The sequence below is a fragment of the Cannabis sativa genome, chromosome 7 (assembly GCF_029168945.1).
Source record: "Cannabis sativa cultivar Pink pepper isolate KNU-18-1 chromosome 7, ASM2916894v1, whole genome shotgun sequence".
Classification (NCBI taxonomy): domain Eukaryota; kingdom Viridiplantae; phylum Streptophyta; class Magnoliopsida; order Rosales; family Cannabaceae; genus Cannabis; species Cannabis sativa.
In genome coordinates, this window is record NC_083607.1 from 39,475,204 (window position 1) to 39,495,331 (window position 20,128).

A 20,128-nucleotide genomic window follows, 5' to 3' on the forward strand; every position below is an offset into this window, starting at 1 on the left:
TAAATTTGTTTATAAAAATCTCAGTAAACAATGCCTAATAAAACCATAATGAGCACAATCATACCGAAAATAAATTGTAATTTATTTCTGTATTAACCACATTGTATGGTGTAATGATTGAGATGTCTTTGTTGGCATCCTTCATCCTCTTTGCTTTGCTTGAGTCAAGGGTTTAAATCGCACTATAGCCCCTCTTGGCAGAAATTATACTTGAGCATTTGAAAAGTTAGCTTGTTGTAGCAAGGATTAAAACCTTTAAGTGACGTTTGGTTGGAGGTAATGAAATGGAATAGAATTGAATGGAAATAATTTTCATTCCATTCCTTTGTTTGGTTGCATATAATAGTATTGGAATGTCATTTCAATGGAATGACATTTTCACTATTTTAGTGGAATGGCTATTCTATTTTGAAATGGAAGGAAAGATCATTCTAATGCATGATAAGAAAAAATTTAATAATTTCTTTTATCAATTTTTTTAAACATTTTAAATTTTATTCCATTCCTATTTTTATTTTCATTCACATTCTTATTTTTATATTTTCATTCCTCCCAAGGCTTTAAGATGCATTATTACGAGTCTCTTAATAAAGAAAACAACACGTAAAGAAAACCAAGAAGGTATATTTTACACGTGTGCGATGGATAGCGCCAAAAGCTAACGAAAGATGTTTCAATCGTTGCAAAACTCTAATGTTTAATTTTCTTATCTCATCATCTCCTCCAACAACACTAAGGAAATACTACTATTTCCGTAGCCATCTCCAAAACTTGATTAAATACGTACTTGTTTATCCAGTTTTCTCAGCCAATTTCAACAATGGCGTGTTCTCGAAACCCAATCTCCGCACTTTCTTTCACCAACACGTCACTGCCCAAAAGAGTTTCTTCACTTTCTATTCTAAACCCAAAGGCAATGGCCAAAGAAGTCTACTTTAATCATGACGGTTCAACGAGAAAAAAGCTTCAGGTAAATTCAAAAGACACTTAACTATTTTCTGTAAATTCTTTTATCTGGGTTTTAATGGAAAATCAAATATAATCGACTAGTTTTGGTTCTCTGCTTCAGGCAGGGGTGGACATGGTGGCTGAGTTGCTTGGGGTTACATTGGGCCCCAAAGGAAGGAATGTAGTGCTGCAGAATAAGTATGGACCCCCAAAGATTGTCAATGATGGAGAGACTGTTCTCAAAGAGGTCCTATTACTACTTACTCATAATAGCATCGAGTTCTTTTATTATTATGATGGCTAGCTCAAATTTTGCATATGAGTTGCTTTTGCTTTTTGCAATCTACAGTACGAAAGCTTTCATAATTTAGAAAAAAGGATTTTACAAATGAAAGTAATTACCATAACGTGTTGTGAATTTTGTTTATTAATTTTGAAGATTGAGTTGGAAGATCCTTTGGAGAATGTTGGAGTAAAATTGGTAAGGCAAGCTGGGGCCAAGACAAATGAACTTGCTGGTGACGGTTCTACCACATCCATAATTCTTGCTCAAGGCCTTATTTCTGAAGGCATGAAGGTATGAAAATTGTAGAAAATTCAATCCTAGTTACACGATCAAACACTCACTCTCTGGCCTCAAGAACAATGGCAGTTATGCCAATTACACACACAACACAGATCACACACTCTAGCTCACATAAATTAATAAGTAACTCTCTTTATTGATCTGAAAATGTTTACAAGAGGTTAGTTTTACACTGAATTAGATTGGTCCTATTTATAGACATAGGCCTTAGAGTACATCCTAGAGGAAGTGGTTACGTTGGTTGTTTAACTAACTAAACCGCCACTATACAATAGATAATGTACACGTGTAAACTAACACAATACATTGGAAGCCAGCACCTATATACTATGAAAACACATAGTTTGCCTCTTTAAGTATAGAGAAGAAATCTTGTATCTTTTAATTTCATGTGTTCTATCAGAGAAGCGCTTGTACTGGACTTATAAAAAACCATGAACCACAGACTAAAAGTAGAGATGAGAGACAGAAACAAGAATCTGAGATTTTTTAAAATTAATTCTAAAATGAGCTACTGAAATCTCATTGAACTAAATAGAAGCTGAAATGAAAATAATAAAACACTAGAAACTTGTCTAGCAATAATCTTACTAACTGAGAACAGGTAGCATACGATTGGGTATAATGCAGGATTTCAAGTAGGATGTTATCTTATTGTGCTATGAAAAACTTTCATTTTTCATAATTGAATGCTGATTAAATATACAAGCGTTGCATAGGTTATTTCAGCTGGCATGAATCCAGTTCAGATCGCTCGTGGAATCGAAAAGACTGCAAAAGCCCTTGTTTCTGAACTTAAAATAATGTCCAGAGAGGTAAGAAGTTTGTCATTCTTTCTTAATCTTATTTTGAGGAATAAAATTACTAGATATGTATTGGAAGTAAAAGTCAAGCTGAGCCAAACTATTTGATAAAATAGTAGTAAATTTCACATTTAACAAATTTTAATGTTTCAGGTTGAGGATCATGAGCTTGCACATGTCGCTGCGGTTAGTGCAGGGAATGATTATATGGTTGGGAACATGATTTCTGATGCCCTTCATCAAGTAGGAAAAAGAGGTGTTGTCACAATTGAAAAAGGGAAGTCTACAGAGAACAGTCTACAAGTTGTCGAAGGAATGCAATTTGATCGTGGGTACTTATCTCCTTATTTTGTCACCGATAGACGGAAGATGATGGTTGAATTTCATAATTGTAAGGTAAGGACTGAGGTTTTATTTAGCCTGAATGTGCCTGCTGTATAGAGTGATTAGAGGTCTTTAAATTCTTTGGCTGCAGTTGCTTCTGGTTGATAAAAAAATTACAGACCCAAAGGAGATGTTTAAAATATTGGACAATGCAGTAAAAGAAAAGTATCCCATTGTAATAGTTGCAGAGGGCATTGAGCAGGAAGCTCTGGCTCCAGTTATCAGAAATAAACTCAAGGGTGTGCTGAAGGCAGCTGCTGTTAAGGCCCCTGCCTTTGGTGAGCGTAAGAGCCATTACTTAGATGACATTGCCATCTTAACTGGAGGTAGTATATTTAATGAGAACTTGGATTTTAAGTTTATTTCCTTTTTTTCCTAATTCTATTTTGTCAAACCTTACATTTAAGTTTATTTTAAGATTGTGACTATTTGGAGCAATACGTATTTATAACAATTTAAGCATTGATAACATTTGAAAATGTATGATTAATTGGGAAAAATGGATATAACTAGTACTCAGATGTTATGTACCTAATATTGAGAACATTGTTCTGTTTGTTTTGGCCGAATGAACACTTACTTCACTGTCACTCCTGAATGAAGTGGTCTTTCATGTATTGTGCAGCAACTGTAATCAGAGATGAGATGGGTTTTACTCTTGATAAGGCTGGGATAGAGGTATTGGGCACTGCTACAAAGGTTGTGATAAGTAAGGATTCTACATTAATTGTGACTGACGGGAGCACTCGGGATGCAGTCAATAAGAGAGTTACTCAGATCCAGAGACTTGTTGAGGTTCAGTTAACATCCTAAATCTATGCCATGTTGAATGTCATGCCTCATTCCAGCTCCATTTTACATAACAAATGCAACACTTGTCTCAATACATGGTTTTGTATTCTCTTAATGTGTAGAACACTGAAGAAAATTTTCAAAAGAAGATACTGAATGAAAGAATAGCTAGACTATCAGGAGGAATTGCTATTATTCAGGTAAGGAATTTTTTTTTAACATATCTACTAGAGATGTAAACTTTGTGACTGCCCTCTAACCTTATGGTGTTGTTTATGTCAATTAAATCACAGGTTGGGGCCCAAACACAGGTTGAGTTAAAGGATAAACAACTTAGAATTGAAGATGCACTGAATGCTGCTAAGGTAGCTTCTGCCTTCTCTTTATCAACTCCGATATCGATATCTCAATTACCAAAGTCTTTTTCAAGCTATGTTTATCATAGGCTTCAATTAAGGAAGGAGTCGTAGTTGGCGGTGGCTGTAGCCTTTTAAGGTTATCAACCAAGGTGGATGGTATCAAACAAGACTTGGATAATGATGAACAACGGGTACTTCTTGTTTCAAATTTTACTGACCACTGGCCAACTGGCTCTGAATATTTACATTGTTTCCTTTATATATTGGTGCAGATTGGAGCTGAGATCTTCAAAAGAGCTTTAAGTTATCCAGTGAAACTGATTGCAAAAAATGCAGGTGTTAATGGCAATGTTGTTGTGGAGAAGGTTTGTGCAATTACTGCATCCTTGCTCTATGAATACGGAACTGAAATTTTTCATGTCTTCCATGGCTTCCATGTATATTTTCATCTAGATTTCCATGGCTTTCAAACATATTTGTGAATTGTGCTCTATTATATATCATGAATCTAACAAACTACCAGCTTATCATTGCCTACAGATTCTACAAGATGATAATACAATGTTTGGGTACAATGCCGCAAAAGATTGCTATGAAGATCTTATGAAATCTGGGATTATGGATCCAACAAAGGTAAATCACATTATCATTTTTTGTTTAGATATATTATCAACATAGACTTTCGACTTTGGTGGTAGGAAAACATATATTTAATTCCAATTCACATAAGAGTAAGTAACAGCTGATGAAACGATAACTTTTGGAGAGTTTCCATGAAAATATCTCGCAAGAATTTCAATTAAAGAAAAACATTTAAAGAATAATTAGCCTTTTGTCCCTTAAACTTATAATATTATCAGATTGTGCCCTCTAAAATATATAATTTTTTTATAAATATGCCTCTATATTTAACACTCATAGAAATGTTGTCCTTCTATTAGTTTTATATACATTTTGTCATTATCTCAAACGACAAGTATCCACCTATTTATTGGTCCAAAAAAAGATATTTTCAAATTATTTAATTCATTAAAAATATAAACTTAATTAAAAAATACATAAAATATTATATAATATAAATTAATTTAAAATAAAATATATAAACATTAAAAATTAACCATTTTTTTGAGTATCAACCACGTTTTGTTTACTGTTTTCTTCCCTTTCCACTCTTTTGTACTTCCTCAATAACAAAAAAACAAGTTATTCTACCTCCCAAAAATATATTAGATCTCGTCGCAAGAACACCCTAACTGCTTGAGCTTCCATTGAATCCCTCACTGAGCCCCACCCATTCTCTGTCGTTCACACCTTAACAAGTAGAGGGCGAGATTGGGAGACAAAGAGGGGAGGAGAGAGACGAGAGATTAAGAGTTTGAGCAAATCTAACGGGATCAGGACTGACTACTTATATTTCTCTTTCATAATTTTCTCATCTTTTCATTAGAGTTTTATGTGAACTCCATGTGAATCTTTCATATATATGGGGGCATTGATGGGAATGATGGATTCTTCGGGTTTGGGGGGTTTTTGTTTTTTGTTATCCGTATTTTTAGCAAGCGACACGTGGATTCTATATAGAAGTCAAGGTCCATTAGTAGGCCCAAACGACATGAATTGGGCTGAGCCCAATGCCAACCTGGCCTTCCAGGAAGACAATCACACTTCTCGTTCAAACGAGTCTCCGCCAAGGCTTGTTCGTGTCTGGGAAGATCCTAGCTCTGTGTAACTAGAAGAACCCTCCAGTGTGTACCTGGAAGCCATCTGTAGTTTCCTATTTATTGTTCGTGCAGAATTAGAAAATCACTTTCCTAAGATCTCTAACAGAGAATAAATATCAAGCTAGAATAGGAAACTATATAATTGAAGATTAAGTAATTGATATTGCATTAATTATCCACAATCAGAAGACACAGTATAAATAGTTGTAACCGTGATCAACATACCAAGTCAGCATACAGTCACTGCCTCATGAGCTAGGCTTCACTTGATAAGTCCAAAGAAATGTATTATCTATAAACACCCCATTAGAGGAAAAGAGTAACTAAGTACAACCTCCATACTCATAAATACGCATTGAATCCTTCATGCAAAGGATTAGAATTTCTTACCTCACAAGCTTGAGAAGAGAATAGAGGGTTCATATTCATTGTAATCCTTTAGGCTTTTGTAGCCTATCTGATAATAATGATGACTCGTGGATTAAGGCTCATTACTACCCCAACCACGTAAAATCTTGAGTGTTCTCATATTTGATTCTTTTAATCGTATTTTCTTTAGTCCTAATATTGAATAATTCGTTTTTCAAAAATATCAGTAAACATTTTAATTTTGGATTTAATTGATCTTAGATTTAATATAATTATTTGTATTTAAGGGGCACAATCTTATAGTATCATAAATTAAAAGGGTAAAAATACTCATTATTCTTTAAAGAAAACTCAAAATGAAATGTGAAAGAATATGCAAGTATGGTATACTTTCCACATTGAAGAACGTAACCAGAAAGTGTGTTAATAAGAAGTTTAGATCTAGACACCTATGTTGTTTAATATTTAGTTCAGTGATAACACTAATGACAGCAAAACATTCGGATATATATTTGAATTCCAATTTGCAAATTTCATATTCTCTTCCTGTAAAAAATTATGGGATGAAATCACATTTTGCAACATATATTTAATGTATTGACTATTGAGCAGGTAGTTAGATGTTGTTTGGAGAATGCAGCCTCAGTAGCCAAAACCTTTCTGACGTCCGATGCTGTTGTAGTTGACATTAAAGAACCACTTCCGTTTCCAAGGAGAACGCCAATGCCCATGCCAGTTTCTACAAGAACACCAATTCCATTGCCCACAAGGGCACCAATACCAATGCCCACGAGATTGCCAAGACAAGCACCGATGCCGATGCCAATGCCACCACCAGGTAATTTCTTACTTATTATTTTCTAATTATTATCTTACTTATTGAACTGTTAATCTATTTGGTCATCACATACCTAACCAAATGAGTTTACTTCCAAATTATTCAGGTTTTGGACCAACTGGTTTGTAGAATGACAGATTAATAAATGGATATTACTCGATAAGAGCTCAAAATACCCTTATTCAAATTTTGTTCATCCACGGTAAATGTCAAAGGGGTTCATACATACAAAAGGATCTAGTATTGAATATAAGACTTCTGTTTATTGGTTCCTATGAAAGTTTAATTTTTTCATTGAGTTGTCATTCGAGCAATGTAAATATGTCAAGAGCCCGTTGGTGGCAGGTAATATAAGTGGCTTGTTACCACTATCGCTAAGTGTAAAGAATTTGATTGGTCATGAAAATGATCAGAATTAAGGCTCCACACTGATTTTATTTAAAAGGAATGAAAATTTATTGTATGGTATTCATTCCCAGGAGAATTTTGTGGGTACATATAGATTAAAGAAAAAAGTGAAATAAAATAATTCGCCAATATTTTACAAGGAATGACATTCTATTTCATGATTTATTTTATTTTAATTTAACTTTTAATTAATAAAAATTGAAAACATATGTTAAGTAAGAACCATCAATTTGTAAAACATACGGTAGTCATGAAGTTGAACTGCATTTTATTTGATGTTTTAAAATATCAAATTGTTAACTTCCTTACCCAAAATGAAAAAAAGAGCAAAGTACAGAAAAGGAAGACAGGGGCTGGTGGAAGTTACTCGTATAGTTTTTCCATTGTACTTTTCAAGAGTTGGGCGTCAGCTCCTATTACTTCGGCTGCCTTCTTCCCATTTTGGAAGAATTGAAATGTTGGCTGGCATAAAATGCATGATTCAGAATTAGTATCTTTTGTGAAGTTAAAATGATTAAACACATTCCATTCTCTTGTACAGTATCCCTAACCCTATTTTCTAATCAAAGTATGTGTCTTAACCTCTTAAAAGATAATAAGTGAGATTTGCAAAGCTAGTTTCTGCTTGTGAAATTTGAGTAAGACGTGTAAATTGACTAAAATATAATAAGTATAACAAGGTAACATCTTGATAAAATTCTATGCAAGTAAAAGATCACCCAGAAATATAAAAGAAATAACGTACACAATTGCAAAAAGTCAAAAAGAAACATCAACCAAAATAAATGTCCAGGAAAAATGCTTGTCCCTGTATATCCTTGTGATCTATTAAAGAAACCAATAAAAGCTCCTATTTACTTGAGATCCTACAATTCTATATTTTAATAATCAATTGAAATTAAATTAAAGAAATCAATAAAAGCTCCTTGTGATCTATTAGAAGAAACATGAGGTTTTTTTTCACACACATACACCCATCATTTATTCCCAGTTATCAATGATATACTGGTCAAGATGTTTATAACATTGGTAAAAGGTCAAGAATTGACAATGGATCACAACGTCTGGAAAGGAAAATTAAATTTTTTTAAGAGAATTAGAGGGGATTGGGCTAGTCTTTACTCAAAAGAATCAAGTATTGGGTGGCTCTTTGGGGTGTTTGATACCATACGATTTCAAAGATGATATCATTTTCCGAATTTATTAGGGATTGGTGTACCTTTTATAAGCCCTAAGACATGACATCTAATCATTTATCATTTATAGCTTGTGCTAAATTATATTAAACTTTTGGCACTCGCCTATTATCACGTATTTCAGCTAGCTTTTTAAGATTTATGGAAATTTCTATTTGCTTCTGAAAGATTCTTTACTAGCAGCTTGGGTTAAGTATTCTATCACTTCAGTTAGTTGCTTGCAAATAATGCAATGACACAAACACAGCAATATAAGTAAGCATGTAAAAAACAAAACAAGTAATTTACCACAGAGGTAATATTCAACTCGCTCAAAGTCTTTCCCAGATCTTTCTGCATAAAGAAATAAACAAATATTAGATCGTAACTAAGATTATGGCTTGCATTCCCTCAAAAAAAAAACATTTGAAAAATTTCCAAATTAGTTCACTATGAAATTGTACAAAGAAAAATCGTACAAGGCTATACACAACCAATAATTTAAGCATATTTTAATACCACGTTTACAGAGTCTATCAATATTCCAATAATAACAGATGGTTTCTTTAAACTGATTAACCTTTTGCACTGCAGATATATACTAGTTGCTTCTTACACAAATGTTCTAGTCTAGGTTGTTCAAGAATTCCTTCTAAAAAGCAAAATAAAATTATGTTACGGCCATTAGAACAAACAATGGTTTAAGTTCCGAAAGAAAGAACAAACACAATTTTAAGTCTCAAAGCAAGAGTAGAGCTGTGATAAATAATGACAAATTTCTTGCACCAATAAAAAAAAGGTCATTATATTAGAGTCCTCATACTATCCCTTCCTTCTCTAAACCACAAAAGCTGTAAAATCAGTTTGATGCTTGAATGCTTCCTTACAATTTCAATTTTTCAGAGAACAAAAAATCTATCACATAGAGTAATTGAATAGTAAGGTAAGGGAACAAAACAGTAATTCAGATGATTTAACCTTAAGTACTAACAACAATAATGGAAAATACTTATCCTAAAATCTAGTGATTGTTAACAGACCACCATTTCATAAAACCACAGAACCTTCATACCTCATCAATGTCAATCTTATATGTTGTTACATGAGGATACTGCTCGCTTAACTGTCCAATGATTGGAGATATCAACCTACCTAGACAAGAAAAAGTATAAGTGAACAAGACTTCAATCAACATTTCATAGAGAACATATTAGAAACAAATCAAGATAAACTCTAAACTTAACATTCTACATGGAAGTGCATGATTAACAACTTACAAGGCCCACACCACACTGCAGTGAAATAGAAAATTGCTGGCACAGACTCATCTGTTATGATAACAAGTTTAGAGACAGAGTGAATTTAATGATTTAAAGCTGATAAGATTACATGTATAAAGCAGTACCTTGAACTTTTTTAAATGCACTTTTAAATCCCTCCTCGGTATTAATCATAACAATGTTTGAAGAACCTGGATCAAACTCAAAGACATTGTACATCATATTTTCCTGATAAAATTGATTTTGACACTTTATTTAGTTGAGACTTTGTCGCTTGCAAAAACAATTATAGATAGAAAATTATAAACTATGACCTGAAACATATATTCTCCTATATTTGTATATGCCATAATGCAAAATAATGGTGAGAGAATTTAATATTAAAATGTCAGTGCATATTCAATTAAAAAAAATAATGACATAAAACACTATTTTTTGTAAAAAATTTATTTTTACGTTCAAATATATTTTTTTTTTTTTTACACTTTCAAGGTGTTCTATAAAAACAACATGAAAAAAACAAAATAATTATATAAAAGTAATAAAAAAATAACATCCAAACAATATCAAAACAACAACAAAAAATAACATACAAATAACAACAAATTAACAATAATACAACATAAAAATCTATAAAAAAAAGTATTTTTTGTAAATAAAAACATAAAAATATTTAAAAAATTTTACAACCGTATTTCTGTAATTTTTTTATTGTTTTCGTGTATTTTTTAAATAATCCCTTAAAAAATCCTAGTCAAATAAAAGGTTTAAATCCATTTGTGTGTGTATTTAAATCCAAAAGCTCTTACTTTTTAAACCATTTCGGAATTAAAATGGTAGGAAGAAGTACCACAGGGGACTTCCAGTGCTTTGCCCTCTATTTTACAAGGCCGTTTATTTCGTACTCGTTTGGTACGTTGTATTAGGTTGTATTGTATTATATTATATTAAAGGGGTTTTTTCATTTTTACACTTCAAAATAGTTTTTTTTTTCTATTTTTACGGAACTCTACGTAGAAATTCCTATTGCAACTAACAGAGCAACCTAAATTGCAACCAAAATCCATATATCACAAGAAAACTAACCAGCTAGTAATGCATTTAAATATATCATATTTTTATATATTATATAAAATATAATAGCCGTACCAAACGAACTAGCACAAGAAAACTAACCAGCTAGTAATGCATTAAAAAAAAAAGAATGTGAATTATCTCTTGATTTATATTGTCACAGGTTTGCCCATATGTATGTATAAGAATATAATTAAGCCTACACTATGCATATATGCATATTCATAAATCTATATAGATAGATATCTAAATGGGCACATGTATATCAAATGAAGAAATGAATACAAGAACCAACCGAGATCAACGTGAAATTAGCCCTTCAATAGAATCCACGAAATTAACTTCATATTAAGTTCATCTATACAAAATAACAAAGGAGACCGACGGAAATTCATAATAATTATAATGAATACAAAATCTAGAGAGCAATTTCTATGAATATGTTTCCTAAAGCACGCCCAATCGAAGAAACCTAAGAGTCAACAGAGTTAGAGACGAAGATAAAATAAAGAATACCTGAGGAAGTTGATAGGAATCGGCATGGCGGAGAAGGAAGGCTAGAGAAGTGAGAGGTTTTGGATAAAGGAAAGGAAGTAAATGTAATCGGTGAAGATGAAGTTGCAATTGAATTAGAAAATTGAGGTGAATTGGAAGGAAGATAAGGAAGACGATAAGCTGAGCAGCAGAGCTTGCTACGGTTGGCAATCAGTTGTCTCAACAGCAGTGCTGGGTTTCTCCCCATCTCTCTCCTCTTTTCTTACTGCCTGCCTTAGGGTTTGATGTTTAACCACCGTTTTATGCCTACGTCCTCAATTTAACACAAGCGTTTGGTAGGGGCGGCCTATTTAGGGAAATTTGCTAAGCATACTTAAAAATTTAACAAATCTCTTAATATAACATATTTAAATAAATACACTAATATTCTTTAAAAACAGATATCCATTATTTGACCCTAATAAAATACCTCATATCAAAATTTATACTCTCCATTAATTTGTACAAAACAATTTTACTATTACTCATTTCTACCCAAAATACCCTTCAAATTTAATTTTCCTATTCTCTCTCTCTTTCCGTCTTTCCCTGTCGTTCCCTCTCTCTCTGTCGTTCCCTCTTCGACTTCGACGCTGCCCCACGACGATGACCCAACGACCCAACAACGCAGTCCACGACCACGACCCCTCTCCGGCCATCCACCCACGACCCCGACCCAACCCTCTCTCTATCTACTGTTCTCTTTCTCTCTTTCTCTCTATCTCTTGCTCTGGAGTTCGACCCACACACCCACGGCCGACATTGGAACCCAATCAAATTTCAGAGAAACCACCACGAAGTGTCGCCACCACCAAGGACCGTGTTCGTCGAAACCGAACAGAGGCCGTAGCCACCACAACTACGAACCGTCGCCACCACAACCACTAACAGTCAAAGGTAAGTTTTTTTCTTATTAAAAAACAGAATTTTCATAGATTTAGATGGGAAATTGTGTATGTTTATTATGATTAGATTGTTTTAGATTGTGTATACGAATTTAGATGTTTTTCTGCATGTTAATCAGTAGTGTTTGTTGTTCAAACAAGTTATCGATAGGTTATCGATATAATGTCGACCAAGATTGAAAGTTGTTTGACTATTAGAATTGTCTGTGTTGTTAGTGTATATCGATAGGATGTCGTTGGTGTATCGATAGGATGTCGACCTATTTTGGAATGAAAGTGCAGGTCTATAATGTCGATAGCATATCGACCGTATGTCAATATCTTGTCGACAAGTTGATTGAATTACGTTATGTTGGTTATATCGACTTCATGTCAACATGATGTCGACAGGTTAACGATACTTTTATGTAGTTGATGTCTGTTTGATAATGTCGACCGCATGTCGACATGATTTTGACCTTATGTCGACGATTTTTGTTTACTGCAAATATAGTCCAGTTTTCTTTGGATGTCGACAGTTTGTCGATATGCTGTCGACAAAGTTATTTTGTTGCTGCTTTCGTGATAATGTCGACAACATGTCGACAGTATATCGACAGTTTGTCGACCAAATTATGTGTTTACTAACTGTTTGATAATGTCGACTAAATATCGACATGATGTCGATGTGATGTCGACCATTTTTTTAATTTTTTTGGCAGTATTATTGATTTGTTTTTTGTTTTTTCAGATGGCTCCAGGACTCATAATTCCAGCACCTGAGCATTTTACTGGCCGCGTGACATATAGAGGAACCAGAATTTTTGCAAAAATCAAGGCTCGGTTTGAGGAGTACAACTTGAATAACACGGCGAAGGAAAGCCGTTTCGGCAACTTTTGGAATGCCGTACCCCTGACATTCTCCTCGGTGTTATTTCACCAGCTGATGCTCCACAAAATGAAGGTGGATGCTCAGGAGGAGTTGAAGATGCGGTTTTACATTGGTCGGAAGGAGGACAGATTCGGAGTGCTTGAGTTTGCCCTCATTACAGGCCTGGGCTTCTCCTCGGGGCCAACAGAAGAGGAGAAGGCTGCGCAAGTTGCTCGCTCAGAGTCAGACCGATTGATCAACAAATATTTCAACCGGTCTGGTAGTGTGAAGACAGAAGCACTCCAAGATAGGTTCACAAACTGTCAGAACTTGGAAGACTTGTACAAGCTTGGCTTGTGCTTGTTTGTCGAGTCAGTGCTTTTGGGTCGCGAGGCTAACGCGCTGATTACGCCTGACATACTTAGATATGTCGAAGATCTCGAGTTCTTCTTCTAGATTCCTTGGGGGAAGCAGTCATTCGCCAGACTCATGCACTCGCTTCAAAAAGACATGTTGAAACAGAAGGCCAACTACGAGAAGAAGCTGAGTTCGGATGTTCAGCATGAGTGCAAATACACAGCTTATGGCTTCGTACCTGCAGTACAATATTGGGCGTATGAGGCCATTTTGGAGGTTGGGAAGAGGTATGGCACGAATCATGGGATTCGGTTTCCCAGGATGCTTAGTTGGACGAGCAAGGGTGATATTGGGAAGAAAGAAGTCAGTTCGATATTTTCTAGACGGGTATGAGTTTCACTTATGTTTAGAGTAATTATTTAACATAAATGCTTGTGATAATTGCTAAATAGTTTTACTCTGATATTTTTTGAACCATAAACAGAATCTTGAAGTGGTGAAGGGGCTACTTCCATGGACAGAAGAGGAGGCATTTGTGAGGACCATCTCTTACGATGGTGTGGAAAACCTGGTTGATGATGGTGTGGATGACACAGAGGCTGAGGCAGATACTCAGGTACCAGACACTCAGGTACCAATTTTTGGAACTTTTTTTTATGATTGTATAACTTGATTGTTTTATTGTTTTTGTTCTGTGATAAAGGTTACATTGTGGAATTGTCGTATGCTTACCGTATTTTTTTGGTATATATTTTTTCAGGCCACTGATTCAGACCCTTAGCCCAGTGCACCATCTTCATCAGGCGTTCGCGGTGCCGAGTACAATGATTTAGTGGGGAGGTTGGATAGGATCGAGGCTGACCAGAAGGGTATGTACGTTTGTCATGTCGAGCTGAAGAAGGCATATGAGACCAGCCATGTAGAGTTGAAGGGTGGTCAGAACGCAATTATGGAGCAGCTCAAAAATATATTGGCCATGTTGAATCGTCCGCCAACGACAGCTTCAGCACCGGAGGCCCCAACAGATCCATCTACCCCACTACCAGCTGCATCACCCCCACTACAAGAGGAGGAGGTCTTTCCTGACGGGTACGATCCTTATGAGGGAGCTCCAGCGACTCCCATCGATACAGGTGTTATCCATGTACAACCTGCAGGGGTTAAGAGTCGGAAGAGGAAGAGAAATCCTCCTGTATGGTTTCGTGACTACACGAGATGAAGAAAAAACAGAGGCCTTCTTCGACGTTTGATCCCTTGGCGCCACTGGATGAGAAATTGTTGGATACTTTCTGAAAGTGGTGTTGTGGACTCATTCCGAACCACCGACTTCAGGATTTGAGAAGTGGTGATTACGGTCCATCATTCTTTTGGAAGCTGCTGATACCACAGGAATGGCTTACAGATGACGTAAGTAAAGTATTTTATAATTTTACTTTACTTTACAACTAATGTGCAATTAATATATTTTGTTGTCTAACTAATTTCTCTAACCTTTATATGCAGCATATAGATGCAGCAATGCATATGCTGAGGAGGCGACGCACTGACTATCCACTGACATTTCCTCAGAAGGGTATCATTCTCTCTACATTCGTGACCACCATGATCAGCAGTGCATGGACGAATCACAGGGGTGCGAGGAGAAACTTTGTGTGGGAGGATTATATCCTGGAGTACTGTAGAGGGGTTCATAAGATATTGTTTTAGTAAGATTTTAAATGTTGAATTATTATTATAAGTTTATTATGGTTTGTTAATTGTTTTAATTTTCTCCATAATTACGGAACCAGTTCTTTCCGAGATGGATGGGTAATGAGTTCATTTACTTCATTTTGCATCTTCCCGACCAAAGGCACTGGGTCACAGTTGAAGTTGACATAGAGTTGTGGAAAATTAATGTGTACGACTGTGATTCCAGCGTTTGTCATTGGTTCGCCATGGCACCCGTCTTGAAGACTTGGGAAGAACTGCTGCCCTCGCTAATCCATGCAACCGGGGATTTTCCACGTAACTGTTGGAAATTTATTTTACCAGGATCTTAGATCTACTCACAAGTATGTTGTTTAAACACCCTAAATATGAACTTTCTAAAATGATAAATTAAACACATATAAAGTTAAGAAAACCTTACATTGATGCAGCGGAATTAATGTCTCCTTCCACTCAGATCTCTAACCCTTGTATCCTTTCTGTAGCAGAGTATAATCAAGATCTGAGCCCGAATGTCCTTCTTCTTCAAGTTTGATCATTCACAGTCTTCCAATCTATGATTGAGTTACTGCTTGTTGTGTGTGGGCACTTACTCTCTCACTAGGGTTCGAAATTGATGAAGGAGAAAAGATAAGAGAGGGTTTCGACCAGGTATAGAAAGTGGGGAAGGCTCAGTTTTTCTGAAGAGAGAAAAATCTGTCAGAAGATGATATGAAACTTGTGATTTGACTGAGCCATCACTTTCTATTTATAGGCAACTACTAGGTTTAGGTTAGGAATTATTTGGCATTAAAATAATGAAAATATTAATTGGAAAAACCCTTAATAAGTGGCCGGCCATGGTGTTATAGTGGGCCCCAATTGATTTTGCAGTTTTATCAAATTTTATCTCTATTTTCTCAAAAACGCCAATTTTCTAATTCTAACATTTTAAATGCCAAAACTAATTATTTAATAACTAAAATAGATTATTAAATAATATTGTCATTTAATTTAATTATTAATTAGACATATAAAGTCCATTAACAAATAAATAAACCTAGAAACTCTTTTCTTTACAATTTCACCCCTGCTTAGTGAAAATTCATAAAATTAGACTTAGTCTAACTTTAGAATTATAATTGATCAATCACGAATCAATTAATGAGTCTTACAAGCAGAATGTTCTCAACTAGAATGGGGACCATGGATCTATATGCTGAGCTTCCAATAAGTGAACCAAATTTACCAAGTAAATTCCTACTTATTAATTCTTCGTTGAATCCACTCTTAGAACTTAGAATTGCACTCTCAGACTTATATAGTGTTGAAATTTATTTTACCAGGATCTTGATCTACTCACAAGTATGTTTATTAACACCCTAAATATGAACTTTCTAAAACGATAAATTAAACACATATAAAGTTTAAGAAACCTTACATTGGGTGCAGCGGAATAATATGACTCCTTCCGTTCAGATATCTAGCTCTTGATTCCTTTCTGTAGCAGAGCATTATCAATATCTGAACCTAGATCTCTTTCTCTGAATCTTTGATGCTCAAACCTCATTCTTGCTGAAAGTCTTTCTTCACGATCTTCCTCACTATGATTGAGGTATCACTTGCTGTGTGTGGGCACTACTCATACACTAAGAATTTCGAAATTTGAGAAGAAGAAAGAGAGAGTGGGTTCGGCCAAAGATAGGGAGAGAGAGAGAGAGGCACAGTTTTTTCTGAATCAGAAGTGTCAGAAGAAGTGTATTTTTCCTGAAGCCTTCACTATCTATTGATAGCATTCCACTAGGGTTAGGTTTGAATTATTTGGCATTAAAATAATGAAAATATCAGAGGGAAAAACCCTACAAAAGTGGCCGGCCCTACATAGTGGATTTGGGCCTCACTTTTTGTAATTTTGCAGTTTTATCTTTTCTGCATATGATTTTCTCAAAAACGCCAATTTTCTAATTCAACCATTTAAATGTCAATTCTAACTATTTAATAACTATAAATAATTATTAAATAATATTGTCATTTATCATATTTATTAATTGAACCATACAAAGTATCATAATTAACAAATATGCCCATATAAACTCTTTCTTTACAATTTCGCCCTTACTTAGTGAAAAATTCACAAATAGACATAGTCTAATTTGAGAATTATAATTGATTAATCAAAACCAATTACATGAGTCTTACAAGCAATATTATCTCAACTAGTGCGGGGACCATGGGTCTATATAACCGAGCTTCCAATAAGTAGATCAAGAATTTAGCACTAAAATTCACTAACTTATTAATTCTTCGTTGAATCCACGCATAGAACTTAGAACTGCACTCTCAGTATATAGAATGCTCTATATGTTCCACCATATAGACACATCATTAGTTATCCATTGTTATAATCCTAATTTGATCAATGATCCTCTATATGAATGATCTACACTGTAAAGGGATTAAATTACCGTTACACCCTACAATGTATTTATTCCTTAAAACACTTAACCCCGTATAAATGATATTTCAGCTTATGTGAAATGAGTACTCCACCATTTATGTTCGTTTGGTCAAGCTCGAAGGAGATCATCCTTTGCTTACTATTCGCCAAATAGAAGCTATAGATTCCATGTTTATGTTAGCGCTCCCACTCAATTGCACTACCGTGTTCCCAAAATGTACGTATCACCCTGACCTAAAAGTAGGCTTAACTAACAAGTCAAAGAACATGAATAGCCTCTCGAGATTGAGCCTAATCATATCAGGATTAAGATCATTTGATCTAGGATCAACTAGGCGATATTGACTTGAATAGATATTACGGTAAGTTTAATAAATCTAAGTCAAAGTTCAATATCGGCCCCTTCCGATGCATACTCCATGCATCCAACCTGAGCTTTACTTTAACCAATGCTCTGGAAAGAACATAGCACTTCTCCAAATGCAAGTAAACTCTGTTGTAGATTATCATATCAGTAAAACCCTGTGTCTGATAAATCTAGGAAACTTTATTCACATAGTCATGTTTACTTTCCAATGTGTTGACAACACAATAAACAGGATCAAGTATGTGAAAAGGGTTTCAGATGAATTTATACATTATGTACATATAATCATGAAATAAATCATGTGAACCATGCAACATTAAATGTTATTTCTAATCTATATTAATAAGTAAATCTGATTATATTGAAATGAGTTTTATTTAGGGCATAAAACCCAACAAACTCCCACTTGCACTAATATAAAACAAAAAGTGCGTTTCAAATAATATCAACACCTTGATATACAAATCAAGTGTAGTAGTAGTAAACTCCTCGTAATAGGATCTGAAAGGTTGAATTAACCACAACCTTTTCTCCACCATAACTCTCCCTTAATCACAAAATCATTGATAATGTGAAATTCCTCTCTATATGTCTACTCTCTTGGGATACTGGATTCTATATCTTTGGCAACTACTTTTTGGTTAATCAGGAAATTAACACTAGTAGTTTAAGGCAATTTGAAATGGTGCCAAAGATGTATAGAACTTTCCTTAGACTAAATAAGTACCTTTCCTGTAACTGTAACATTCAGTCCCTTCCTGGTAGACCTAGAGACTTTAGATAGGTTTTTACACTTCTCCAAAATCACTATTCCACCCCCAGAGTAACCACCATCTTATCAGAAAGATTTACTAGCACAAAGGCAAATTTCGAAATCTGATATGGTGTAGTCTAAGAGTTTTAAACACACCCTTATAGACTAACATATAGTTCCTCTTCTTAATCTTAAGATTTACTTGATTGTCTTCCAATGTTCTTCTCCTGGATTAATCTGATACCTACTCATTACTCCCACTCAACAGCAGGTGTCTGGTCTTAGGCATACAAAAGCATATCTAAGACCTCTCACTGTTGATATAAGAAATTCTTTCATGGCTTTATCTTTTCTGGAATAGTTGAGACTTTTCCTTAGATAAATAAAATCTATACCTAAGAAGTTGTGAAGCTTCTATAGATTGCCATTAGAAAGAAAATGCTTCAGCATCTTACTAAAGTAAGTTGCTTGCATTAGAGTAAGTAATTCCCAGGTATACCACAAGCCATCGGTTTAGATAAACTGAAACCTATAATACTAGGAACAGGAAGTTTTGTTAAGTCCATTGAATGGACTTATAAACGAAAATTTCCTTTTATGTCCTTGTAATAGAAAACTTTAGGTTATTCCATGTGAATGGATTAAACCATAGTTCTATTGGCTTTTCTTCTTAGTTTCTTATCTTGACAATCCATTACTTGTTTAAACTCACAATGGATTTTAATCACTAGTGTCTCCCAAGTCATGAGAAGGTGAGTTCCTAGAAACTCTCCCACTACGACAAGGTACCGTGAATTATGTCTAAGAAAACTAAATGGTATTAATCTGTTCGGTTGTGACAAGACAACAGAGGCAGTGGGATCATCATATGTCATATAAGATGATAGAACACTTTTGGAATCAAGAAATAAATATCTCCTTTATTTGCTACTTGTTTTTCAGACTTAGTCATTTTCTTAGAAAAGTAGTGTTTGTTTGAACAAACACTTTCTTATCTATTGACAATGGGATGGTCCACCCCTAATCACTTAGAATAGCTAACAAACCATGGTTAATAGTTCTAGCTTTTCTTAAGATTTTGATTAGGTCATCCATGAATCTAGTAATGATTTACATCATTCTGAAATTGTATTACCATAGAAGGAATTAGGCAACGACTAGTAACTAATCATCAATATGCAACTCGAAATTTCTGGGGAGGTAAGTTTGGATATAATTCAAAAATCAATTTAATGATCTTTGAACTGCATATCTACTAACTATTTCTCTACCCCTATCAGTTCGCAAGATCTTTAACCACTTACCTTAATGGTTTTAACCATTGCTAGAAATTAATGAAATTTTTAAACATTTCAAATTTCTTTGCTTAAGGTATAATCTAGAGTTATCGTTTTAAGAATTCAACGAAAGACTCATATCCACCCCTGAATGTACATCCATCTGCGAATGAGATGAACTTACTTTCACTGGATATAGG

At 34.6% G+C, this 20,128-nt stretch overlaps 2 protein-coding genes across 6 annotated transcripts; one reads left to right on the forward strand and one right to left on the reverse strand.

The window, feature by feature from the left end:
- The first annotated feature begins 659 nt into the window (after positions 1-659).
- On the forward strand, positions 660-7,272 carry LOC115697386 (chaperonin 60 subunit beta 4, chloroplastic). Of its 4 annotated transcripts, XM_030624368.2 has the most exons (14): positions 662-970; positions 1,070-1,195; positions 1,388-1,525; positions 2,254-2,349; positions 2,491-2,733; positions 2,813-3,047; positions 3,347-3,516; positions 3,636-3,713; positions 3,807-3,878; positions 3,959-4,063; positions 4,145-4,237; positions 4,413-4,505; positions 6,575-6,800; positions 6,907-7,272. In XM_030624368.2, the coding sequence occupies exons 1-14, from the start codon at positions 821-823 to the stop codon at positions 6,927-6,929; spliced, it is 1,848 nt and encodes a 615-aa protein (XP_030480228.1). In that variant the 5' UTR covers positions 662-820; the 3' UTR covers positions 6,930-7,272. The 4 variants fall into 4 exon arrangements, 3 of the variants coding, with proteins under 3 accessions (XP_030480229.1, XP_030480231.1, XP_030480228.1); XM_030624369.2 differs by lacking the exon at positions 6,907-7,272 and having other exon boundaries at positions 660-970; positions 4,145-4,309; positions 4,396-4,505; positions 6,575-6,713; XM_030624371.2 differs by lacking the exon at positions 6,907-7,272 and having other exon boundaries at positions 660-970; positions 4,396-4,505; positions 6,575-6,713.
- Positions 7,273-7,453: 181 nt separating this feature from the next.
- LOC115697387 (thioredoxin O2, mitochondrial) lies at positions 7,454-11,610 on the reverse strand. 2 transcript variants are annotated; one of them, XM_030624372.2, is made up of 6 exons: positions 11,254-11,610; positions 9,789-9,854; positions 9,661-9,711; positions 9,456-9,535; positions 8,693-8,737; positions 7,454-7,670 (listed from the first exon to the last, which is right to left on the reverse strand). In XM_030624372.2, the coding sequence occupies exons 1-6, from the start codon at positions 11,477-11,479 to the stop codon at positions 7,572-7,574; spliced, it is 567 nt and encodes a 188-aa protein (XP_030480232.1). In that variant the 5' UTR covers positions 11,480-11,610; the 3' UTR covers positions 7,454-7,571. The 2 variants fall into 2 exon arrangements, with proteins under 2 accessions (XP_030480232.1, XP_060974829.1); XM_061118846.1 differs by lacking the exon at positions 9,789-9,854 and having other exon boundaries at positions 11,254-11,553.
- Between the last annotated feature and the right edge of the window lie 8,518 nt (positions 11,611-20,128).